At 56.9% G+C, this 23,703-nt stretch overlaps 1 protein-coding gene across 1 annotated transcript in view; it reads left to right on the top strand.

Annotated features, from left to right (window-relative positions):
* LOC137309172 (active breakpoint cluster region-related protein-like) overlaps nt 1–23,703 on the top strand; it is a gene marked incomplete at its 5' end in the record, with an annotated part of 28,687 nt that overhangs the window by 4,354 nt on the left and 630 nt on the right. Inside the window, 3 exons of the mRNA XM_067977452.1 lie at nt 9,574–9,649; nt 11,431–11,535; nt 15,055–15,129. Coding sequence (XP_067833553.1) covers nt 9,574–9,649; nt 11,431–11,535; nt 15,055–15,129 — 256 coding nt within the window. The remainder of the gene's footprint in view (nt 1–9,573; nt 9,650–11,430; nt 11,536–15,054; nt 15,130–23,703) is intronic.

Here is a 23,703-nt window from a genome sequence, read left to right as displayed (position 1 = left end):
GGGAAAGGACAGTGTATCTAACGCACTGTGAGATCCGGTCCCAGAGGGGGAAAGGACAGTGTATCTAACGCACTGCGAGACCCGGTCCCAGAGGGGGAAAGGGACAGTGTATCTAACGCACTGTGAGACCCGGTCCCAGAGGGGGAAAGGACAGTGTATCTAACACACTGTGAGACCCGGTCCCAGAGGGGGAAAGGACAGTGCATCTAACGCACTGTGAGACCCGGTCCCAGAGGGGGAAAGGACAGTGTATCTAACACACTGTGAGACCCGGTCCCAGAGGGAGAAAGGACAGTGTATCTAACACACTGTGAGACCCGGTCCCAGAGGGGGAAAGGACAGTGTATCTAACGCACTGTGAGACCCGGTCCCAGAGGGGGAAAGGACAGTGTATCTAACGCACTGTGAGACCCGGTCCCAGAGGGGGAAAGGACAGTGTATCTAACGCACTGTGAGACCCGGTCCCAGAGGGGGAAAGGACAGTGTATCTAACGCACTGAGAGACCCGGTCCCAGAGGGGGAAAGGACAGTGTATCTAACGCACTGTGAGACCCGGTCCCAGAGGGGGAAAGGACAGTGTATCTAACACACTGTGAGACCCGGTCCCAGAGGGGGAAAGGACAGTGTATCTAACACACTGTGAGACCCGGTCCCAGAGGGGGAAAGGACAGTGTATCTAACGCACTGTGAGACCCGGTCCCAGAGGGGGAAAGGACAGTGTATCTAACGCACTGTGAGACCCGGTCCCAGAGGGGGAAAGGACAGTGTATCTAACGCACTGAGAGACCCGGTCCCAGAGGGGGAAAGGACAGTGTGTCTAACGCACTGTGAGACCCGGTCCCAGAGGGGGAAAGGACAGTGCATCTAACGCACTGTGAGACCCATTCCCAGAGGGGGAAAGGACAGTGTATCTAACACACTGTGAGACCCATTCCCAGAGGGGGAAAGGACAGTGTATCTAACGCACTGTGAGACCCGGTCCCAGAGGGGGAAAGGACAGTGTATCTAACGCACTGTGAGACCCGGTCCCAGAGGGGGAAAGGACAGTGTATCTAACGCACTGTGAGACCCGGTCCCAGAGGGGGAAAGGACAGTGTATCTAACGCACTGTGAGACCCGGTCCCAGAGGGGGAAAGGACAGTGTATCTAACACACTGTGAGACCCGGTCCCAGAGGGGGAAAGGACAGTGTATCTAACGCACTGTGAGACCTGGTCCCAGAGGGGGAAAGGACAGTGTATCTAACGCACTGTGAGACCCGGTCCCAGAGGGGGAAAGGACAGTGTATCTAACGCACTGTGAGACCCGGTCCCAGAGGGGGAAAGGACAGTGTATCTAACGCACTGTGAGACCCGGTCCCAGAGGGGGAAAGGACAGTGTATCTAACGCACTGTGAGACCCAATCCCAGAGGGGGAAAGGACAGTGTATCTTACGCACTGTGAGACCCCGGTCCAAGAGGGGGAAAGGACAGTGTATCTAACGCACTGTGAGACCCGGTCCCAGAGGGGGAAAGGACAGTGTATCTAACGCACTGTGAGACCCGGTCCCAGAGGGGGAAAGGACAGTGTATCTAACGCACTGTGAGACCCGGTCCCAGAGGGGGAAAGGACAGTGTATCTAACGCACTGTGAGACCCCGGTCCCAGAGGGGGAAAGGACTGTGTATCTAACGCACTGTGAGACCCGGTCCCAGAGGGGGAAAGGACAGTGTATCTAACGCACTGTGAGACCCGGTCCCAGAGGGGGAAAGGACAGTGTATCTAACGCACTGTGAGACCCGGTCCCAGAGGGGGAAAGAAACAGTGTATCTAACGCACTGTGAGACCCGGTCCCAGAGGGGGAAAGGACAGTGTATCTAACGCACTGTGAGACCCGGTCCCAGAGTGGGGAAAGGACAGTGTATCTAACGCACTGTGAGACCCGGTCCCAGAGGGGGAAAGGACAGTGTATCTAACGCACTGTGAGACCCGGTCACAGAGGGGGAAAGGACAGTGTATCTAACGCACTGTGAGACCCGGTCCCAGAGGGGGAAAGGACAGTGTATCTAACGCACTGTGAGACCCGGTCCCAGAGGGGGAAAGGACAGTGTATCGAACGCACTGAGAGATCCGGTCCCAGAGGGGGAATGGACAGTGTATCTAACACACAGTGAGACCCGGTCCCAGAGGGGGAAAGGACAGTGTATCTAACACACTGTGAGATCCGGTCCCAGAGGGGGAAAGGACAGTGTATCTAACGCACTGTGAGACCCGGTCCCAGAGGGGGAAAGGACAGTGTATCTCACGCACTGTGAGACCCGGTCCCAGAGGGGGAAAGGACAGTGTATCTAACGCACTGTGAGACCCGGTCCCAGAGGGGGAAAGGACAGTGTATCTAACGCACTGTGAGACCCGGTCCCAGAGGGGGAAAGGACAGTGTATCTAACGCACTGTGAGACCCGGTCCCAGAGGGGGAAAGGACAGTGTATCTAACGCACTGTGAGACCCGGTCCCAGAGGGAGAAAGGACAGTGTATCTAACGCAATGTGAGACCCGGTCCCAGAGGGGGAAAGGACAGTGTGTCTAACGCACTGTGAGACCCGGTCCCAGAGGGGGAAAGGACAGTGTATCTAACGCACTGTGAGACCCGGTCCCAGAGGGGGAAAGGACAGTGTGTCTAACGCACTGTGAGACCCGGTCCCAGAGGGGGAAAGGACAGTGTATCTAACGCACTGTGAGACCCGGTCCCAGAGGGGGAAAGGACAGTGTATCTAATGCACTGTGAGACCCGGTCCCAGAGGGGGAAAGGACAGTGTATCTAACGCACTGCGAGACCCGGTCCCAGAGGGGGAAAGGACAGTGTATCTAACGCACTGTGAGACCCTGTCCCAGAGGGGGAAAGGACAGTGTATCTAACACACTGTGAGACCCTGTCCCAGAGGGGGAAAGGACAGTGTATCTAACGCACTGTGAGACCCTGTCCCAGAGGGGGAAAGGACAGTGTATCTAACACACTGTGAGACCCTGTCCCAGAGGGGGAAAGGACAGTGTATCTAACGCACTGTGAGACCCTGTCCCAGAGGGGGAAAGGACAGTGTATCTAACGCACTGTGAGACCCTGTCCCAGAGGGGGAAAGGACAGTGTATCTAACACACTGTGAGACCCGGTCCCAGAGGGGGAAAGGACAGTGTATCTAACGCACTGTGAGACCCGGTCCCAGAGGGGGAAAGGACAGTGTATCTAACACACTGTGAGACCCGGTCCCAGAGGGGGAAAGGACAGTGCATCTAACGCACTGTGAGACCCGGTCCCAGAGGGGGAAAGGACAGTGTATCTAACACACTGTGAGACCCGGTCCCAGAGTAAGGACAGTGTATCTAACACACTGTGAGACCCGGTCCCAGAGGGGGAAAGGACAGTGTATCTAACGCACTGTGAGACCCGGTCCCAGAGGGGGAAAGGACAGTGTATCTAACGCACTGTGAGACCGGTCCCAGAGGGGGAAAGGACAGTGTATCTAACACACTGTGAGACCCGGTCCCAGAGGGGGAAAGGACAGTGTATCTAACACACTGTGAGACCCGGTCCCAGAGGGGGAAAGGACAGTGTATCTAACGCACTGTGAGACCCGGTCCCACAGGGGGAAAGGACAGTGTGTCTAACGCACTGTGAGACCCGGTCCCAGAGGGGAAAGGACAGTGTATCTAACGCACTGTGAGACCCGGTCCCAGAGGGGGAAAGGACAGTGTATCTAACGCACTGTGAGACCCGGTCCCAGAGGGGGAAAGGACAGTGTTATCTAACGCACTGTGGGACCCCGGTCCCAGAGGGGGAAAGGACAGTGTATCTAACGCACTGAGAGACCCGGTCCCAGAGGGGGAAAAGGACAGTGTGTCTAACGCACTGTGAGACCCGGTCCCAGAGGGGGAAAGGACAGTGCTATCTAACGCACTGTGAGACCCGGTCCCAGAGGGGGAAAGGACAGTGTATCTAACGCACTGTGAGACCCGGTCCCAGAGGGGGAAAGGACAGTGTATCTAACGCACTGTGAGACCCGGTCCCAGAGGGGGAAAGGACAGTGTATCTAACGCACTGTGAGACCCGGTCCCAGAGGGGGAAAGGACAGTGTATCTAACACACTGTGAGACCCGGTCCCAGAGGGGGAAAGGACAGTGTATCTAACACACTGTGAGACCCGGTCCCAGAGGGGGAAAGGACAGTGTATCTAACACACTGTGAGACCCATTCCCAGAGGGGGAAAGGACAGTGTATCTAACGCACTGTGAGACCCGGTCCCAGAGGGGGAAAGGACAGTGTATCTAACGCACTGTGAGACCCGGGTCCCAGAGGGGGAAAGGACAGTGTATCTAACGCACTGTGAGACCCGGTCCCAGAGGGGGAAAGGACAGTGTATCTAACGCACTGTGAGAACCCGGTCCCAGAGGGGGAAAGGACAGTGTATCTAACACACTGTGAGACCCGGTCCCAGAGGGGGAAAGGACAGTGTATCTAACGCACTGTGAGACCCGGTCCCAGAGGGGGAAAGGACAGTGTGTCTAACGCACTGTGAGACCCGGTCCCAGAGGGGGAAAGGACAGTGTATCTAACGCACTGTGAGACCCCGGTCCCAGAGGGCGAACGGACAGTGTATCTAACGCACTGTGAGACCCGGTCCCAGAGGGGGGAAAGGACAGTGTATCTAACGCACTGTGAGACCCGGTCCCACAGGGGGAAAGGACAGTGTATCTAACACACTGTGAGACCCGGTCCCAGAGGGGGAAAGGACAGTGTATCTAACGCACTGTGAGACCCCGGTCCCAGAGGGGGAAAGGACAGTGTATCTAACGCACTGTAGAGACCCCGGTCCCAGAGGGGGAAAAGGACAGTGTATCTAACGCACTGTGAGACCCGGTCCCAGAGGGGGAAAGGACAGTGTATCTAACGCACTGTGAGACCCGGTCCCAGAGGGGGAAAGGACAGTGTATCTAACGCACTGTGAGACCCGGTCCAAGAGGGGGAAAGGACAGTGTATCTAACGCACTGTGAGACCCGGTCCCAGAGGGGGAAAGGACAGTGTATCTAACGCACTGTGAGACCCGGTCCCAGAGGGGGGAAAGGACAGTGTATCTAACGCACTGAGAGACCCGGTCCCAGAGGGGGAAAGGACAGTGTATCTAACGCACTGTGAGACCCGGTCCCAGAGGGGGAAAGGACAGTGTATCTAACGCACTGTGAGACCCGGTCCCAGAGGGGGAAAGGACAGTGTATCTAACGCACTGTGAGACCCGGTCCCAGAGGGGGAAAGGACAGTGTATCTAACGCACTGTGAGACCCGGTCCCAGAGGGGGGAAAGGACAGTGTATCTAACGCACTGTGAGACCCGGTCCCAGAGGGGGAAAGGACAGTGTATCTAACACACTGTGAGACCCGGTCCCAGAGGGGGAAAGGACAGTGTATCTAACGCACTGAGAGACCCGGTCCCAGAGGGGGAAAGGACAGTGTATCTAACGCACTGTGAGACCCGGTCCCAGAGGGGGAAAGGACAGTGTATCTAACGCACTGTGAGACCCGGTCCCAGAGGGGGAAAGGACAGTGTATCTAACGCACTGTGAGACCCGGTCCCAGAGGGGGAAAGGACAGTGTATCTAACGCACTGTGAGACCCGGTCCCAGAGGGGGAAAGGACAGTTTATCTAACGCACTGTGAGACCCGGTCCCAGAGGGGGAAAGGACAGTGTATCTAACGCACTGTGAGACCCGGTCCCAGAGGGGGAAAGGACAGTGTATCTAACGCACTGTGAGACCCGGTCCCAGAGGGGGAAAGGACAGTGTATCTAACGCACTGTGAGACCCGGTCCCAGAGGGGGAAAGGACAGTGTATCTAACGCACTGTGAGACCCGGTCCCAGAGGGAGAAAGGACAGTATCTAACGCACTGTGAGACCCGGTCCCAGAGGGGGAAAGGACAGTGTATCTAACGCACTGTGATACCCGGTCCCAGAGGGGGAAAGGACAGTGTATCTAACGCACTGTGAGACCCGGTCCCAGAGGGGGAAAGGACAGTGTATCTAACGCACTGTGAGACCCGGTCCCAGAGGGGGAAAGGACAGTGTATCTAACGCACTGTGAGACCCGGTCCCAGAGGGGGAAAGGACAGTGTATCTAACGCACTGTGAGACCCCGGTCCCAGAGGGGGAAAGGACAGTGTATCTAACGCACTGTGAGACCCCGGTCCCAGAGGGGGAAAGGACAGTGTATCTAACGCACTGTGAGACCCGGTCCCAGAGGGGGAAAGGACAGTGTATCTAACGCACTGTGAGACCCGGTCCCAGAGGGGGAAAGGACAGTGTATCTAACGCACTGTGAGACCCGGTCCCAGAGGGGGAAAGGACAGTGTATCTAACGCACTGTGAGACCCGGTCCCAGAGGGGGAAAGGACAGTGTATCTAACGCACTGTGAGACCCGGTCCCAGAGGGGGAAAGGACAGTGTATCTAACGCACTGTGAGACCCCGGTCCCAGAGGGGGAAAGGACAGTGTATCTAACGCACTGTGAGACCCAGTCCCAGAGGGGGAAAGGACAGTGTATCTAACGCACTGTGAGACCCGGTCCCAGAGGGGGAAAGGACAGTGTGTCTAACGCACTGTGAGACCCGGTCCCAGAGGGGGAAAGGACAGTGTGTCTAACGCACTGTGAGACCCGGTCCCAGAGGGGGAAAGGACAGTGTATCTAACGCACTGTGAGACCCGGTCCCAGAGGGGGAAAGGACAGTGTGTCTAACGCACTGTGAGACCCGGTCCCAGAGGGGGAAAGGACAGTGTGTCTAACGCACTGTGAGACCCGGTCCCAGAGGGGGAAAGGACAGTGTATCTAACGCACTGTGAGACCCGGTCCCAGAGGGGGAAAGGACAGTGTATCTAACGCACTGTGAGACCCGGTCCCAGAGGGGGAAAGGACAGTGTATCTAACGCACTGTGAGACCCGGTCCCAGAGGGGGAAAGGACAGTGTATCTAACGCACTGTGAGACCCGGTCCCAGAGGGGGAAAGGACAGTGTATCTAACGCACTGTGAGACCCGTTCCCAGAGGGGGGAAAGGACAGTGTATCTAACACACTGAGAGACCCGGTCCCAGAGGGGGAAAGGACAGTGTATCTAACGCACTGTGAGACCCGGTCCCAGAGGGGGAAAGGACAGTGTATCTAACGCACTGTGAGACCCGGTCCCAGAGGGGGAAAGGACAGTGTATCTAACGCACTGTGAGACCCGGTCCCAGAGGGGGAAAGGACAGTGTGTCTAACGCACTGTGAGACCCGGTCCCAGAGGGGGAAAGGACAGTGTATCTAACACACTGAGAGACCCGGTCCCAGAGGGGGAAAGGACAGTGTATCTAACACACTGTGAGACCCGGTCCCAGAGGGGGAAAGGACAGTGTATCTAACACACTGTGAGACCCGGTCCCAGAGGGGGAAAGGACAGTGTATCTAACGCACTGTGAGACCCGGTCCCAGAGGGGGAAAGGACAGTGTATCTAACGCACTGTGAGACCCGGTCCCAGAGGGGGAAAGGACAGTGTATCTAACACACTGTGAGACCCGGTCCCAGAGGGGGAAAGGACAGTGTATCTAACGCACTGTGAGACCCGGTCCCAGAGGGGGAAAGGACAGTGTATCTAATGCACTGTGAGACCCGGTCCCAGAGGGGGAAAGGACAGTGTATCTAACACACTGTGAGACCCGGTCCCAGAGGGGGAAAGGACAGTGTATCTAACGCACTGTGAGACCCGGTCCCAGAGGGGGAAATGACAGTGTATCTAACACACTGTGAGATCCGGTCCCAGAGGGGGAAAGGACAGTGTATCTAACGCACTGTGAGACCCGGTCCCAGAGGGGGAAAGGACAGTGTATCTAACGCACTGTGAGACCCGGTCCCAGAGGGGGAAAGGACAGTGTATCTAACGCACTGTGAGACCCCGGTCCCAGAGGGGGAACGGACAGTGCAGTTTGTGATGTGTCGCCCCCCTTAAACGCCCCACTGAAGTGCAGTGAGACCAGGGGCAGTGTTGAGATTCCCAAGTTGCATTTGGTCTGACAACCACATTGAGGCCTCCTGTTGAGGCCTGAGTTTGTGGTCAGTCCGTGTTGGAAATAACTGTTCTGCCAGATTGAGATGGAGGGCAGGCAACAGGCCAATAAATTGCCCTCATTGGCGCATTGGTGTGCTGTCTTGTCTAATCTTTAATAAATGGTCCTACCTCCTGTCGATGCATCGTCTCCAGTCCTCCCAAGCTTCATCGTGGAGCGAGCCTCACCTCAGGCTTACGCCATGCCCAGGCTCCACAAGACACGAGGCCCAGAGTCCATTGTACTCCAGGCCCAGGCTTCATCACACACCAGGCCCAGAGTCCATCACAACGCAGGCCCAGGGTCCAATACTCCAGGCCCAGGGTCCAATACTCCAGGCCCAGGCTTCATCACACACCAGGCCCAGAGTCAATCACAATCCTGGACCAGGGTCCAATACTCCAGGCCCAGGGTCCAATACTCCAGCCCCAGGCTTCATCACACACCAGGCCCAGAGTCAATCACAATCCTGGACCAGGGTCCAATACTCCAGGCCCAGGGTCCAATACTCCAGGCCCAAGGTCCAATACTCCAGGCCCAGGCTTCATCACACACCAGGCCCAGAGTCCATCACAACGCAGGCCCAGGGTCCAATACTCCAGGCCCAGGGTCCAATACTCCAGGCCCAGGCTTCATCACACACCAGGCCCAGAGTCAATCACAATCCTGGACCAGGGTCCAATACTCCAGGCCCAGGGTCCAATACTCCAGCCCCAGGCTTCATCACACACCAGGCCCAGAGTCAATCACAATCCTGGACCAGGGTCCAATACTCCAGGCCCAGGGTCCAATACTCCAGGCCCAAGGTCCAATACTCCAGGCCCAGGCTTCATCACACACCAGGCCCAGAGTCAATCACAATCCTGGACCAGGGTCCAATACTCCAGGCCCAGGGTCCAATACTCCAGGCCCAAGGTCCAATACTCCAGGCCCAGGCTTCATCACACACCAGGCCCAGAGTCCATCACAACGCAGGCCCAGGGTCCAATACTCCAGGCCCAGGATCCAATACTCCAGCCCCAGGCTTCATCACACACCAGGCCCAGAGTCAATCACAATCCTGGACCAGGGTCCAATACTCCAGGCCCAGGATCCACAATACACTAGGCCCAGAGTCCATTATACTCCAGGCCCAGGCTCCATCACACACCAGGCCCAGGGCCCATTATACTCCAGGCCCAGGCTCCATCACACACCAGGCCCAGGGCCCATTATACTCCAGGCCCAGGCTCCATCACACACCAGGCCCAGGGCCCATTATACTCCAGGCCCAGGCTCCATCACACACCAGGCCCAGGGCCCATCCTACTGCAGGACCAGGGTCCATTATGCTCCACAATACCCCAGGCCCGGGGCCCAATACTCCAGGCCCAGGCTCCGTCGTGCACCAGGCCCAGCGAACCGCGTGGACGGGGCTCAGCGCGGGGGGAGCTCGCCGTCTCAGCTAACCGCCCGTGCGTCTCTGCCCCCCCACAGAGTTACCTCTTCCTCCTGTCTTCGGACTACGAGCTGCACGACTGGCGGGAGATCATCGAGAGGCTGAAAAAGAGCGGTACGTATCTGCTGGCCTCCCCCTCATCCCCCTCCCTCGTGCGGCCGTTCCCCTCCCCCCTCCTTTCCTCGCTGCTCCCCCCCCACACCCCTTCCCCCTCCCCGTTCCCGGCCGCCTCCTCTCCCTGTCGCACATCTCCCACCTTGGCTTTTATTCGTCTCTTTAAAAGTTAGCGTCCGAGGAGCAGCGGAGAGATTTGGGGGTCCCCGAGTCGAGAACTCACGAAACGCCAGTGGAGAGGTGCATAAAACAACTTAAAGGGCGAATGGGAACGTTGGCCTCTATCTCAAGGGGGCTGGAATACAAAGGGGAGAGGGGGTTATGCTCCGACTGTCCAGAGATCTGGTCAGACCCCCCCATCTGGAGAGACACTGCCTTCAGTTCTGGGCCACCGCAGCTCGGGAAGGACGTGTTGGCCTTGGAGGGGGCGCAGAGCAGAGTCACCAGAATGATAACCGGGGGGGGCCGAAGAGGGTTACATTACGAGGAGAGGTCGCCCAGGTCAGGCACTGGGTATTCTGCAGCCAAACAAGTGCCAGGCAATGACCATCTCCAACAAGAGAGAGTCTAACCACCTCCCCTTGACATTACCATCGCCGAATCCCCCACCATCAACATCCTGGGGGTCACCATTGACCAGAAACTTAGCTGGACCAGCCATATAAATACTGTGGCTACAAGAGCAGGTCAGAGGCTGGGTATTCTGCGGCGAGTGACTCACCTCCTGACTCCCCAAAGCCTTTCCACCATCTGCAAGGCACAAGTCAGGAGTGTGATGGAATACTCTCCACTTGCCTGGATGAGTGCAGCTCCAACAACACTCAAGAAGCTCGACACCATCCAGGGCAAAGCAGCCCGCTTGATTGGCACCCCATCCACCACCCTAAACATTCACTCCCTTCACCACCGGCGCACCGTGGCTGCAGTGTGCACCATCCACAGGATGCACTGCAGCAACTCGCCAAGGCTTCTTCGACAGCACCTCCCAAACCCACGACCTCTACCACCTAGAAGGACAAGGGCAGCAGGCACATGGGAACAACACCACCTGCACGTTCCCCTCCGAGTCACACACCATCCCGACTTGGAAATATATCGGCCGTTCCTTCATCGTCGCTGGGTCAAAATCCTGGAACTCCCTTCCTAACAGCACTGTGGGAGAACCTTCACCACACGGACTGCAGCGGTTCAAGAAGGCGGCTCACCACCACCTTCTCAAGGGGCAATTAGGGATGGGCAATAAATGCCGGCCTCGCCAGCGACGCCCACATCCCCATGAACGAAAAAAAAAAAAGACGAGGCCTGTGTTCCCTCGAGTTTGGAAGATTAAGGGAGGGGGGGTTCTAATCGAGGGGTTCAAGGTGATTGAAGGATTTGATAGGGCAGGAGTTTCAGATGAGTTGATGGTCACGGAGGCGGCGGGGTGGGAGGCCGGAGACGGGCGATGTTACAGAGGCGGGAGTGGGCGGCCTTGGAGACTGGGCGGGGGGGGGGCGGTCAGAAGCTCATCTCGGGGTCAGGCAGGACGCCGAGGTTGAGAACGGGCCTGGTTCGGCTTCCAGGGGAGGGCGGTCAGGTTGTGACCTGAGAGAGAGAGAGAGAGAGAGAGAGAGGGGGGGGCAGTGCCAGCGGGGGCGTGCTGGGGGGGAGGGCCAATATCAGACTGGAGGCCGGTGCGTTCTCGGCGAGCAGGAGCGGGAGGACTCTGGCTGGCGCCCCTCACCCTCCGTGAACCCAGGGCCGCCCTCCTGATCTCCCTCTGTCTGTCCCCCTCGATGCAGGTTCGAATCCGGTCTCGATGACGCCCTACGAGGCTTCCAACCTGATCAACGGCTGCCTCGAGCAGGGGGCCCTCAGTAATCCGCCTCTGCACAGCAACGCAGAAGGTAAGAATTCCTCTCCCCCCCCCCCCCGGCCCCCCGGCCCCCCGCCCTGGGGCGACCAGCAACCTCCCGTGATCGGGGACTCCCGTCGCCTTGCGCGAGGAGGAGGAGGAGGAGGAGGGGGGGGTCCGCGTTGGGGACAGGGTGGGTCGGGCAGGACCCAGTTCCCCGTTTGGGCTGCCCCCCACCCCCGGGAGGGGGGAGGGCGCTGTCTCCTCCTCTGGCGCCAGGCGCAAATCGAAACGGCTCGGCCCGCCCATCTCTCACCTCAGGAATCGCACATCGGATCCCTCGGCAACCGCGGAGGGGGGGGTTATGGAATTGGCCATCGCGCAGCGTCTCTCAGGAGGCCCCAAAGCTCCTTCCAGCCAACGAAGGACTTTTCCTTTCGAAGCAGCGCTGCAAAGGCCGGTGAGTCGGCAGCCATCTTGCGCACAGCAAGATCCCACGGTGTGGCGAGGAACGGTTGCTTCTCAGGCCGGGCCGCAGCGGTGTTTTCCCCCCCCGCCCCCGCCGAGGGGTCAGTATTAGGACCGCTGCTCTCCCTCCAACAGCGGCCGCGCGACCTCTCACGCCCGACCCGGGGTGGGGCGGCGGGGCAGGTACGCCCGCCTCTGCTCGCCTTTCCACGCCTCGACCTTGAATTCCAGCTGCCGGGTGTCCGCCCGTTCCACCGGCCTGCCTCTGCCCTCCTGACGTCTCTTACCCTCCTCCTCCCAGTTCCGAGTTTCGTGTCGTCTGCAAACTGCGAAATTCGCCCCAAGTCCAGGTCATTAATACATCTCAAAAAGAGCGGTGGTGGTCCTAATACTGACCCCTGGGGGGGATACAACCCCTGTACGCCTCCCTCCAGTCTGAAAAACAACCGTCCACCACCACTCTCTGCTTTCTGTCCCCTACATATCCATGATGCCCCCCTCCCATCCTTGTTCTGGACTCTCCCCTCACCAGAGGAAATAGTTTCTCTCTCGATCTACCCTATCGAATCCTTCAATCATCTCAAACCCCTCCATTAGATCCCCCACCCCTTAATCTTCGACACTCGAGGGAACGCAAGACTCGTCTGTGCGACCTCTCCTCGGAATCTAACCCTTTAAGCCCCCCGGCCCCGGTTATCGTTCTGGTGAATCTGCTCTGCGCCCCCTCCAAGGCCAATACGTCCTTCCCGAGCTGCGGTGGCCCAGAACTGGACGCAGTGTCTCTCCAGATGGGTGGGGGGTCTGCCCAGATCTCTGTACAGCTGGAGCATAACCCCCCCGCCCTCCCATTTGTATTCCAGCCCCCTTGAGATAATGGCCAACGTTACCATTGGCATTTCTGATTTCTGCTTTGGATCTGTCCGCTCGCTTTTGACGATTTGCGTGGCCTTCAAGATGACTGAGTCCTCAATCGAGTATCAGTTAATGCTAAACTTGTCCAGAGCTGCGCACAGTTCGAAGAACAGAAGAGACAGGAGCAGGAGTGGGCCACTCGGCCCCTCGAGCCTGCTCCGCCATTCAATCAGGTCATGGCCGATCTTCGACCTCAACTCCACTTTCCCGCCCGATCCCCGGATCCCTTGATTCCCCGAGAGTCCAAAAATCCATCCATCTCAGTCTTGAATATAATCAACGACTCAGCCCTCCAGGGTAGAGAGTTCCAAAGATTCACAACCCTCTGAGTGAAGAAATTCCTCCTCATCTCAGTCTTGAATGGCTGACCCCTTATCCTGAGACAACGCCCCCCTGGTTCTAGACTCGCTAGCCCTGGGGGAACAACCTCTCAGCATCGACCCTGTGAAGCCCCCTCAGAATCTTATATATTTCAATGAGATCGCCTCTCATTCTTCTAAACTCCAGAGAGTCTCGGCCCATTCTACTCAATCTCTCCTCAGAGGACAACCCTCTCATCCCAGCAATCAATCTGGTGAACCTTCGTTGCACCGCCTCTAAGGCGAGCATATCCTTCCTTAGATAAGGAGACCAAAACTGTACACAGTACTCCAGGTGAGGTCTCACCAAAACCCTGTACAATTGTAGCAAGACTTCCTTACTCTTGTACTCCAACCTCCTTGCGATAAAGGCCAACGTACCATTTGCTTTTCAAATTCCTTGCTGTACCTGCATGTTCTGGTCTCCATATACCTTGGTTAGACCACACTTGGAGCACTGTGCACAGTTCTGGTCTCCATATACCTTGGTTAGACCACACTTGGAGCACTGTGCACAGTTCTGGTCTCCATATACCTTGGTTAGACCACACTTGGAGTACTGTGCACAGTTCTGGTCACCATATACCTTGGTTAGACCACACTTGGAGTACTTTGCACAGTTCTGGTCTCCATATACCTTGGTTAGACCACACTTGAGCACTGTGCACAGTTCTGGTCTCCATATACCTTGGTTAGACCACACTTGGAGCACTGTGCACAGTTCTGGTCTCCATATACCTTGGTTAGACCACACTTGGAGCACTGTGCACAGTTCTGGTCTCCATATACCTTGGTTAGACCACACTTGGAGTACTTTGCACAGTTCTGGTCTCCATATACCTTGGTTAGACCACACTTGGAGTACTTTGCACAGTTCTGGTCTCCATATACCTTGGTTAGACCACACTTGAGCACTGTGCACAGTTCTGGTCTCCATATACCTTGGTTAGACAACATTTGGAGTACTGTGCACAGTTCTGGTCTCCATATACCTTGGTTAGACCACACTTGGAGCACTGTGCACAGTTCTGGTCTCCATATACCTTGGTTAGACCACACTTGGAGCACTGTGCACAGTTCTGGTCTCCATATACCTTGGTTAGACCACACTTGGAGCACCGTGCACAGTTCTGGTCTCCATATACCTTGGTTAGACCACACTTGGAGTACTGTGCACAGTTCTGGTCTCCATATACCTTGGTTAGACCACACTTGGAGCACTGTGCACAGTTCTGGTCTCCATATACCTTGGTTAGACCACACTTGGAGCACTGTGCACAGTTCTGTTCTCCATATTATAAAAAGGATATAGAGGCACTGGAGAAGGTGTGAAAAAGATTTACAAGGATGATACCAGAACTGAGAGTTTTTACCTATCAGGAAAGATTGAACAGACTGGGGCTCTTTTCTCTACAACAGAGAAGACTGAGGGGTGACCTGATCGAGGTCTTTAAGATTATGAAAGGGTTCGATAGGGTAGACGGAGAGAAGATGTTTCCACTTGTGGGGGAGACCAGAACTCGGGGCCATAAATATAAGATAGTCACTAATAAATCCAATAGGGGAATTCAGGAGAAACTTCTTTCCCCAGAGAGTGGTGAGAATGTGGAACTCGCTCCCACAAGGAGTAGTTGAGGTGAATAGTGTAGATGGATTTAAGGGGAAGCTGGATAAACACATGAGGGAGAGAGGAATAGAAGGAGATGGTGAGAGGGTGAGATGGAGTAGGGAGGGTGGAGGCTCGTGTGGAGCATAAACACCGGGATAGACCAGGTGGGGCCGAATGGCCTGTTTCTGTGCTCTAGACTCGCCTTTGTTATTTGATTTTTCAGACGCAGAGGACAAGATAATGAGAGGAACGCTCAGCTTGAGAATTCACTCGGTGTCGGGATTCACACAGGCCCTCAGTGAGTACGGAACGGTGCCCCTCTCCCTCGCACAGTCAGTCAGACGCCGCTCCCAAGCCGACAACTCTGCTCTTTGCACAAAGAAACATCCCCCCCCGAAAAAAAGCCAAGCAGCTCCACGAGGCAGTTCAACTGATTCCTTTTAGTGATGTTGGTCGAGGGATAAATATCGGCCCCAGGACACCGGGGAGAACTCCCCCCTGCTCTTCTTCCAATAGAGGCCGTGGGATTTTACGTCCACCTGAGAGGGGCAGACGGGGCCCTCGGTTTAACGTCTCATCCGAAAGACGGCACCTCCGACAGTGCGGTGCTCCCTCAGTACCGACCCTCCGACAGTGCGGCGCTCCCTCAGTACTGACCCTCCGACAGTGCGGCGCTCCCTCAGTACCGACCCTCCGACAGTGCAGCGCTCCCTCAGTACTGACCCTCCGACAGTGCGGCGCTCCCTCAGTACCGACCCTCCGACAGTGCGGCGCTCCCTCAGTACCGACACTCCGACAGTGCGGCGCTCCCTTAGTACCGACCCTCCGACAGTGCGGCGCTCCCTCAGTACTGAGGAGGGACGGGCTTTGATTATCAGGTTTCGAGAGGGGGAAAGGACAGTGTATCTAACGCACTGTGAGACCAGGTCCCAGAGGGGGAAAGGACAGTGTATCTAACGCACTGTGAGACCCGGTCCCAGAGGGGGAAAGGACAGTGTATCTAACGCACTGTGAGACCCGGTCCCAGAGGGGGAAAGGACAGTGTATCTAACGCACTGTGAGACCCGGTCCCAGAGGGGGAAAGGACAGTGCATCTAACGCACTGTGAGACCCGGTCCCAGAGGGGGAAAGGACAGTGTATCTAACGCACTGTGAGACCCGGTCCCAGAGGGGGAAAGGACAGTGTATCTAACGCACTGTGAGACCCGGTCCCAGAGGGGGAAAGGACAGTGTATCTAACGCACTGTGAGACCCGGTCCCAGAGGGGGAAAGGACAGTGCATCTAACGCACTGTGAGACCCGGTCCCAGAGGGGGAAAGGACAGTGTATCTAACGCACTGTGAGACCCGGTCCCAGAGGGGGAAAGGACAGTGTATCTAACGCACTGAGAGACCCGGTCCCAGAGGGGGAAAGGACAGTGTATCTAACGCACTGTGAGACCCGGTCCCAGAGGGGGAAAGGACAGTGTATCCAACGCACTGTGAGACCCGGTCCCAGAGGGGGAAAGGACAGTGTATCTAACGCACTGTGAGACCCGGTCCCAGAGGGGGAAAGGACAGTGTATCTAACGCACTGTGAGACCCGGTCCCAGAGGGGGAAAGGACAGTGTATCTCACGCACTGTGAGACCCGGTCCCAGAGGGGGAAAGGACAGTGTATCTAACGCACTGTGAGACCCGGTCCCAGAGGGGGAAAGGACAGTTTATCTAATGCACTGTGAGACCCGGTCCCAGAGGGGGAAAGGACAGTGTATCTAACGCACTGTGAGACCCGGTCCCAGAGGGGGAAAGGAAAGTGTGTCGAACGCACTGTGAGACCCTGTCCCAGAGGGGGAAAGGACAGTGTATCTAACGCACTGTGAGACCCGGTCCCAGAGGGGGAAAGGACAGTGTATCTAACGCACTGTGAGACCCGGTCCCAGAGGGGGAAAGGACAGTGTATCTAACGCACTGTGAGACCCGGTCCCAGAGGGGGAAAGGACAGTGTATCTAACACACTGTGAGACCCGGTCCCAGAGGGGGAAAGGACAGTGTATCTAACGCACTGTGAGACCCGGTCCCAGAGGGGGAAAGGACAGTGTATCTAACGCACTGTGAGACCCGGTCCCAGAGGGGGAAAGGACAGTGCATCTAACACACTGTGAGACCCGGTCCCAGAGGGGGAAAGGACAGTGTATCTAACGCACTGTGAGACCCGGTCCCAGAGGGGGAAAGGACAGTGTGTCTAACGCACTGTGAGACCCGGTCCCAGAGGGGGAAAGGACAGTGTATCTAACGCACTGTGAGACCCCGGTCCCAGAGGGCGAACGGACAGTGTATCTAACGCACTGTGAGACCCCGGTCCCAGAGGGGGAAAGGACAGTGTATCTAACGCACTGTGAGACCCGGTCCCAGAGCGGGAAAGGATAGTGTATCTAACGCACTGTGAGACCCGGTCCCAGAGGGGGAAAGGACAGTGTGTCTAACGCACTGTGAGACCCGGTCCCAGAGGGGGAAAGGACAGTGTGTCTAACGCACTGTGAGACCCGGTCCCAGAGGGGGAAAGGACAGTGTATCTAACGCACTGTGAGACCCGGTCCCAGAGGGGGAAAGGACAGTGTATCTAACGCACTGTTAGACCCGGTCCCAGAGGGGGAAAGGACAGTGTATCTAACGCACTGTGAGACCCGGTCCCAGAGGGGGAAAGGACAGTGTATCTAACGCACTGTGAGACCCGGTCCCAGAGGGGGAAAGGACAGTGTATCTAACGCACTGTGAGACCCGGTCCCAGAGGGGGAAAGGACAGTGCATCTAACGCACTGTGAGACCCGGTCCCAGAGGGGGAAAGGACAGTGTATCTAACGCACTGTGAGACCCGGTCCCAGAGGGGGAAAGGACAGTGTATCTAACGCACTGTGAGACCCGGTCCCAGAGGGGGAAAGGACAGTGTATCTAACGCACTGTGAGACCCGGTCCCAGAGGGGGAAAGGACAGTGTATCCAACGCACTGTGAGACCCGGTCCCAGAGGGGGAAAGGACAGTGTATCTAACGCACTGTGAGACACGGTCCCAGAGGGGGAAAGGACAGTGTATCTAACGCACTGTGAGACCCGGTCCCAGAGGGGGAAAGGACAGTGTATCTAACGCACTGTGAGACCCGGTCCCAGAGGGGGAAAGGACATTGTATCTAACGCACTGTGAGACCCGGTCCCAGAGGGGGAAAGGACAGTTTATCTAATGCACTGTGAGACCCGGTCCCAGAGGGGGAAAGGACAGTGTATCTAACGCACTGTGAGACCCGGTCCCAGAGGGGGAAAGGAAAGTGTGTCGAACGCACTGTGAGACCCTGTCCCAGAGGGGGAAAGGACAGTGTATCTAACGCACTGTGAGACCCGGTCCCAGAGGGGGAAAGGACAGTGTATCTAACGCACTGTGAGACCAGGTCCCAGAGGGGGAAAGGACAGTGTATCTAACGCACTGTGAGACCCGGTCCCAGAGGGGGAAAGGACAGTGTATCCAACGCACTGTGAGACCCGGTCCCAGAGGGGGAAAGGACAGTGTATCTAACGCACTGTGAGACCCGGCCCCAGAGGGGGAAAGGACAGTGTATCTAACGCACTGTGAGACCCGGTCCCAGAGGGGGAAAGGACAGTGTATCCAATGCACTGTGAGACCCGGTCCCAGAGGGGGAAAGGACAGCGTGTCTAACGCACTGTGAGACCCGGTCCCAGAGGGGGAAAGGACAGTGTATCTAACGCACTGAGAGACCCGGTCCCAGAGGGGGAAAGGACAGTGTATCTAACGCAATGTGAGACCCGGTCCCAGAGAGGGAAAGGACAGTGTATCTAATGCACTGTGAGACCCGGTCCCAGAGGGGGAAAGGACAGTGTATCTAACGCACTGTGAGACCCGATCCCAGGGGGGAAAGGACAGTGTATCTAACGCACTGTGAGACCCGGTCCCAGAGGGGGAAAGGACAGTGTATCTAACGCACTGTGAGACCCGGTCCCAGAGGGGGAAAGGACAGTGTATCTAATGCACTGTGAGACCCGGTCCCAGAGGGGTAAAGGACAGTGTATCTAACGCACTGTGAGACCCGGTCCCAGAGGGGGAAAGGACAGTGTATCTAACGCACTGTGAGACCCGGTCCCAGAGGGGGAAAGGACAGTGTATCTAACGCACTGTGAGACCCGGTCCCAGAGGGGGAAAGGACAGTGTATCTAACGCACTGAGAGACCCGGTCCCAGAGGGGGAAAGGACAGTGTATCTAACGCACTGTGAGACCCGGTCCCAGAGGGGGAAAGGACAGTGCATCCAACGCACTGTGAGACCCGGTCCCAGAGGGGGAAAGGACAGTGTATCTAACGCACTGTGAGACCCGGTCCCAGAGGGGGAAAGGACAGTGTATCTAACGCACTGTGAGACCCGGTCCCAGAGGGGGAAAGGACAGTGTATCTAACGCACTGTGAGACCCGGTCCCAGAGGGGGAAAGGACAGTGTATCCAACGCACTGTGAGACCCGGTCCCAGAGGGGGAAAGGACAGTGTATCTAACGCACTGTGAGACACGGTCCCAGAGGGGGAAAGGACAGTGTATCTAACGCACTGTGAGACCCGGTCCCAGAGGGGGAAAGGAAAGTGTGTCGAACGCACTGTGAGACCCGGTCCCAGAGGGGGAAAGGACATTGTATCTAACGCACTGTGAGACCCGGTCCCAGAGGGGGAAAGGACAGTTTATCTAATGCACTGTGAGACCCGGTCCCAGAGGGGGAAAGGACAGTGTATCTAACGCACTGTGAGACCCGGTCCCAGAGGGGGAAAGGAAAGTGTGTCGAACGCACTGTGAGACCCTGTCCCAGAGGGGGAAAGGACAGTGTATCTAACGCACTGTGAGACCCGGTCCCAGAGGGGGAAAGGACAGTGTATCTAACGCACTGTGAGACCAGGTCCCAGAGGGGGAAAGGACAGTGTATCTAACGCACTGTGAGACCCGGTCCCAGAGGGGGAAAGGACAGTGTATCCAACGCACTGTGAGACCCGGTCCCAGAGGGGGAAAGGACAGTGTATCTAACGCACTGTGAGACCCGGCCCCAGAGGGGGAAAGGACAGTGTATCTAACGCACTGTGAGACCCGGTCCCAGAGGGGGAAAGGACAGTGTATCCAATGCACTGTGAGACCCGGTCCCAGAGGGGGAAAGGACAGCGTGTCTAACGCACTGTGAGACCCGGTCCCAGAGGGGGAAAGGACAGTGTATCTAACGCACTGAGAGACCCGGTCCCAGAGGGGGAAAGGACAGTGTATCTAACGCAATGTGAGACCCGGTCCCAGAGAGGGAAAGGACAGTGTATCTAATGCACTGTGAGACCCGGTCCCAGAGGGGGAAAGGACAGTGTATCTAACGCACTGTGAGACCCGATCCCAGGGGGGAAAGGACAGTGTATCTAACGCACTGTGAGACCCGGTCCCAGAGGGGGAAAGGACAGTGTATCTAACGCACTGTGAGACCCGGTCCCAGAGGGGGAAAGGACAGTGTATCTAATGCACTGTGAGACCCGGTCCCAGAGGGGTAAAGGACAGTGTATCTAACGCACTGTGAGACCCGGTCCCAGAGGGGGAAAGGACAGTGTATCTAACGCACTGTGAGACCCGGTCCCAGAGGGGGAAAGGACAGTGTATCTAACGCACTGTGAGACCCGGTCCCAGAGGGGGAAAGGACAGTGTATCTAACGCACTGAGAGACCCGGTCCCAGAGGGGGAAAGGACAGTGTATCTAACGCACTGTGAGACCCGGTCCCAGAGGGGGAAAGGACAGTGCATCCAACGCACTGTGAGACCCGGTCCCAGAGGGGGAAAGGACAGTGTATCTAACGCACTGTGAGACCCGGTCCCAGAGGGGGAAAGGACAGTGTATCTAACGCACTGTGAGACCCGGTCCCAGAGGGGGAAAGGACAGTGTATCTAACACACTGTGAGACCCGGTCCCAGAGGGGGAAAGGACAGTTTATCTAACGCACTGTGAGACCCGGTCCCAGAGGGGGAAAGGACAGTGTATCTAACGCACTGTGAGACCCGGTCCCAGAGGGGGAAAGGACAGTGTATCTAACACACTGTGAGACCCGGTCCCAGAGGGGGAAAGGACAGTGTATCTAACGCACTGAGAGACCCGGTCCCAGAGGGGGAAAGGACAGTGTATCTAACGCACTGAGAGACCCGGTCCCAGAGGGGGAAAGGACAGTGTATCTAACGCACTGAGAGACCCGGTCCCAGATGGGGAAAGGACAGTGTATCTAACGCACTGAGAGACCCGGTCCCAGATGGGGAAAGGACAGTGTATCTAGCGCACTGTGAGACCCGGTCCCAGAGGGGGAAAGGACAGTGTATCTAACGCACTGAGAGACCCGGTCCCAGAGGGGGAAAGGACAGTGTATCTAACGCACTGTGAGACCCGGTCCCAGAGGGGGAAAGGACAGTGTATCTAACACACTGTGAGACCCGGTCCCAGAGGGGGAAAGGACAGTGTATCTAACGCACTGTGAGACCCGGTCCCAGAGGGGGAAAGGACAGTGTATCTAACGCACTGTGAGACCCGGTCCCAGAGGGGGAAAGGACAGTGTATCTAACGCACTGTGAGACCCGGTCCCAGAGGGGGAAAGGACAGTGTATCGAACGCACTGAGAGACCCGGTCCCAGAGGGGGAAAGGACAGTGTATCTAACGCACTGTGAGACCCGGTCCCAGAGGGGGAAAGGACAGTGTATCGAACGCACTGAGAGACCCGGTCCCAGAGGGGGAAAGGACAGTGTATCTAACGCACTGTGAGACCCGGTCCCAGAGGGGGAAAGGACAGTGTATCTAACGCACTGAGAGACCCGGTCCCAGAGGGGGAAAGGACAGTGTATCTAACGCACTGTGAGACCCGGTCCCAGAGAGGGAAAGGACAGTGTATCTAACGCACTGTGAGACCCGGTCCCAGAGGGGGAAAGGACAGTGTATCTAAAGCACTGTGAGACCCGGTCCCAGAGAGGGAAAGGACAGTGTATCTAACGCACTGTGAGACCCGGTCCCAGAGGGGGAAAGGACAGTGTATCTAACACACTGTGAGACCCGGTCCCAGAGGGGGAAAGGACAGTGTATCTAACGCACTGTGAGACCCGGTCCCAGAGGGGGAAAGGACAGTGTATCTAACGCACTGTGAGACCCGGTCCCAGAGGGGGAAAGGACAGTGTATCTAACGCACTGTGAGACCCGGTCCCAGAGGGGGAAAGGACAGTGTATCTAACGCACTGAGAGACCCGGTCCCAGAGGGGGAAAGGACAGTGTATCTAACGCATTGTGAGACCCGGTCCCAGAGGGGGAAAGGACAGTGTATCTAACGCACTGTGAGACCCGGTCCCAGAGGGGGAAAGGACAGTGTATCTAACACACTGTGAGACCCGGTCCCAGAGGGGGAAAGGACAGTGTATCTAACGCACTGTGAGACCCGGTCCCAGAGGGGGAAAGGACAGTGTATCTAACGCACTGTGAGACCCGGTCCCAGAGGGGGAAAGGACAGTGTATCGAACGCACTGAGAGACCCGGTCCCAGAGGGGGAAAGGACAGTGTATCTAACGCACTGTGAGACCCGGTCCCAGAGGGGGAAAGGACAGTGTATCTAACGCACTGAGAGACCCGGTCCCAGAGGGGGAAAGGACAGTGTATCTAACGCACTGTGAGACCCGGTCCCAGAGAGGGAAAGGACAGTGTATCTAACGCACTGTGAGACCCGGTCCCAGAGGGGGAAAGGACAGTGTATCTAAAGCACTGTGAGACCCGGTCCCAGAGAGGGAAAGGACAGTGTATCTAACGCACTGTGAGACCCGGTCCCAGAGGGGGAAAGGACAGTGTATCTAACACACTGTGAGACCCGGTCCCAGAGGGGGAAAGGACAGTGTATCTAACGCACTGTGAGACCCGGTCCCAGAGGGGGAAAGGACAGTGTATCTAACGCACTGTGAGACCCGGTCCCAGAGGGGGAAAGGACAGTGTATCTAACGCACTGTGAGACCCGGTCCCAGAGGGGGAAAGGACAGTGTATCTAACGCACTGAGAGACCCGGTCCCAGAGGGGGAAAGGACAGTGTATCTAACGCATTGTGAGACCCGGTCCCAGAGGGGAAAGGACAGTGTATCTAACGCACTGTGAGACCCGGTCCCAGAGGGGGAAAGGACAGTGTATCTAACGCACTGTGAGACCCGGTCCCAGAGAGGGAAAGGACAGTGTATCTAACGCACTGTGAGACCCGGTCCCAGAGGGGGAAAGGACAGTGTATCTAACGCACTGTGAGACCCGGTCCCAGAGGGGGAAAGGACAGTGTATCTAATGCACTGTGAGACCCGGTCCCAGAGAGGGAAAGGACAGTGTATCTAATGCACTGTGAGACCCGGTCCCAGAGGGGGAAAGGACAGTGTATCTAACGCACTGTGAGACCCGATCCCAGGGGGGAAAGGACAGTGTATCTAACGCACTGTGAGACCCGGTCCCAGAGGGGGAAAGGACAGTGTATCTAATGCACTGTGAGACCCGGTCCCAGAGGGGGAAAGGACAGTGTAGCTAACGCACTGTGAGACCCGGTCCCAGAGGGGGAAAGGACAGTGTATCTAACGCACTGTGAGACCCGGTCCCAGAGGGGGAAAGGACAGTGTATCTAACGCACTGTGAGACCCGATCCCAGGGGGGAAAGGACAGTGTATCTAACGCACTGTGAGACCCGGTCCCAGAGGGGGAAAGGACAGTGTATCTAACGCACTGTGAGACCCGGTCCCAGAGGGGGAAAGGACAGTGTATCTAACGCACTGTGAGACCCGGTCCCAGAGGGGGAAAGGACAGTGTATCTAACGCACTGTGAGACCCGGTCCCA

The sequence above is a fragment of the Heptranchias perlo genome, unplaced genomic scaffold, assembly GCF_035084215.1.
Source record: "Heptranchias perlo isolate sHepPer1 unplaced genomic scaffold, sHepPer1.hap1 HAP1_SCAFFOLD_1518, whole genome shotgun sequence".
NCBI classification, from domain to species: Eukaryota; Metazoa; Chordata; class Chondrichthyes; order Hexanchiformes; family Hexanchidae; genus Heptranchias; species Heptranchias perlo.
The sequence above is the reverse complement of the archived record's forward strand: the minus strand, read 5'-3'. Positions and strand labels throughout refer to the sequence as shown.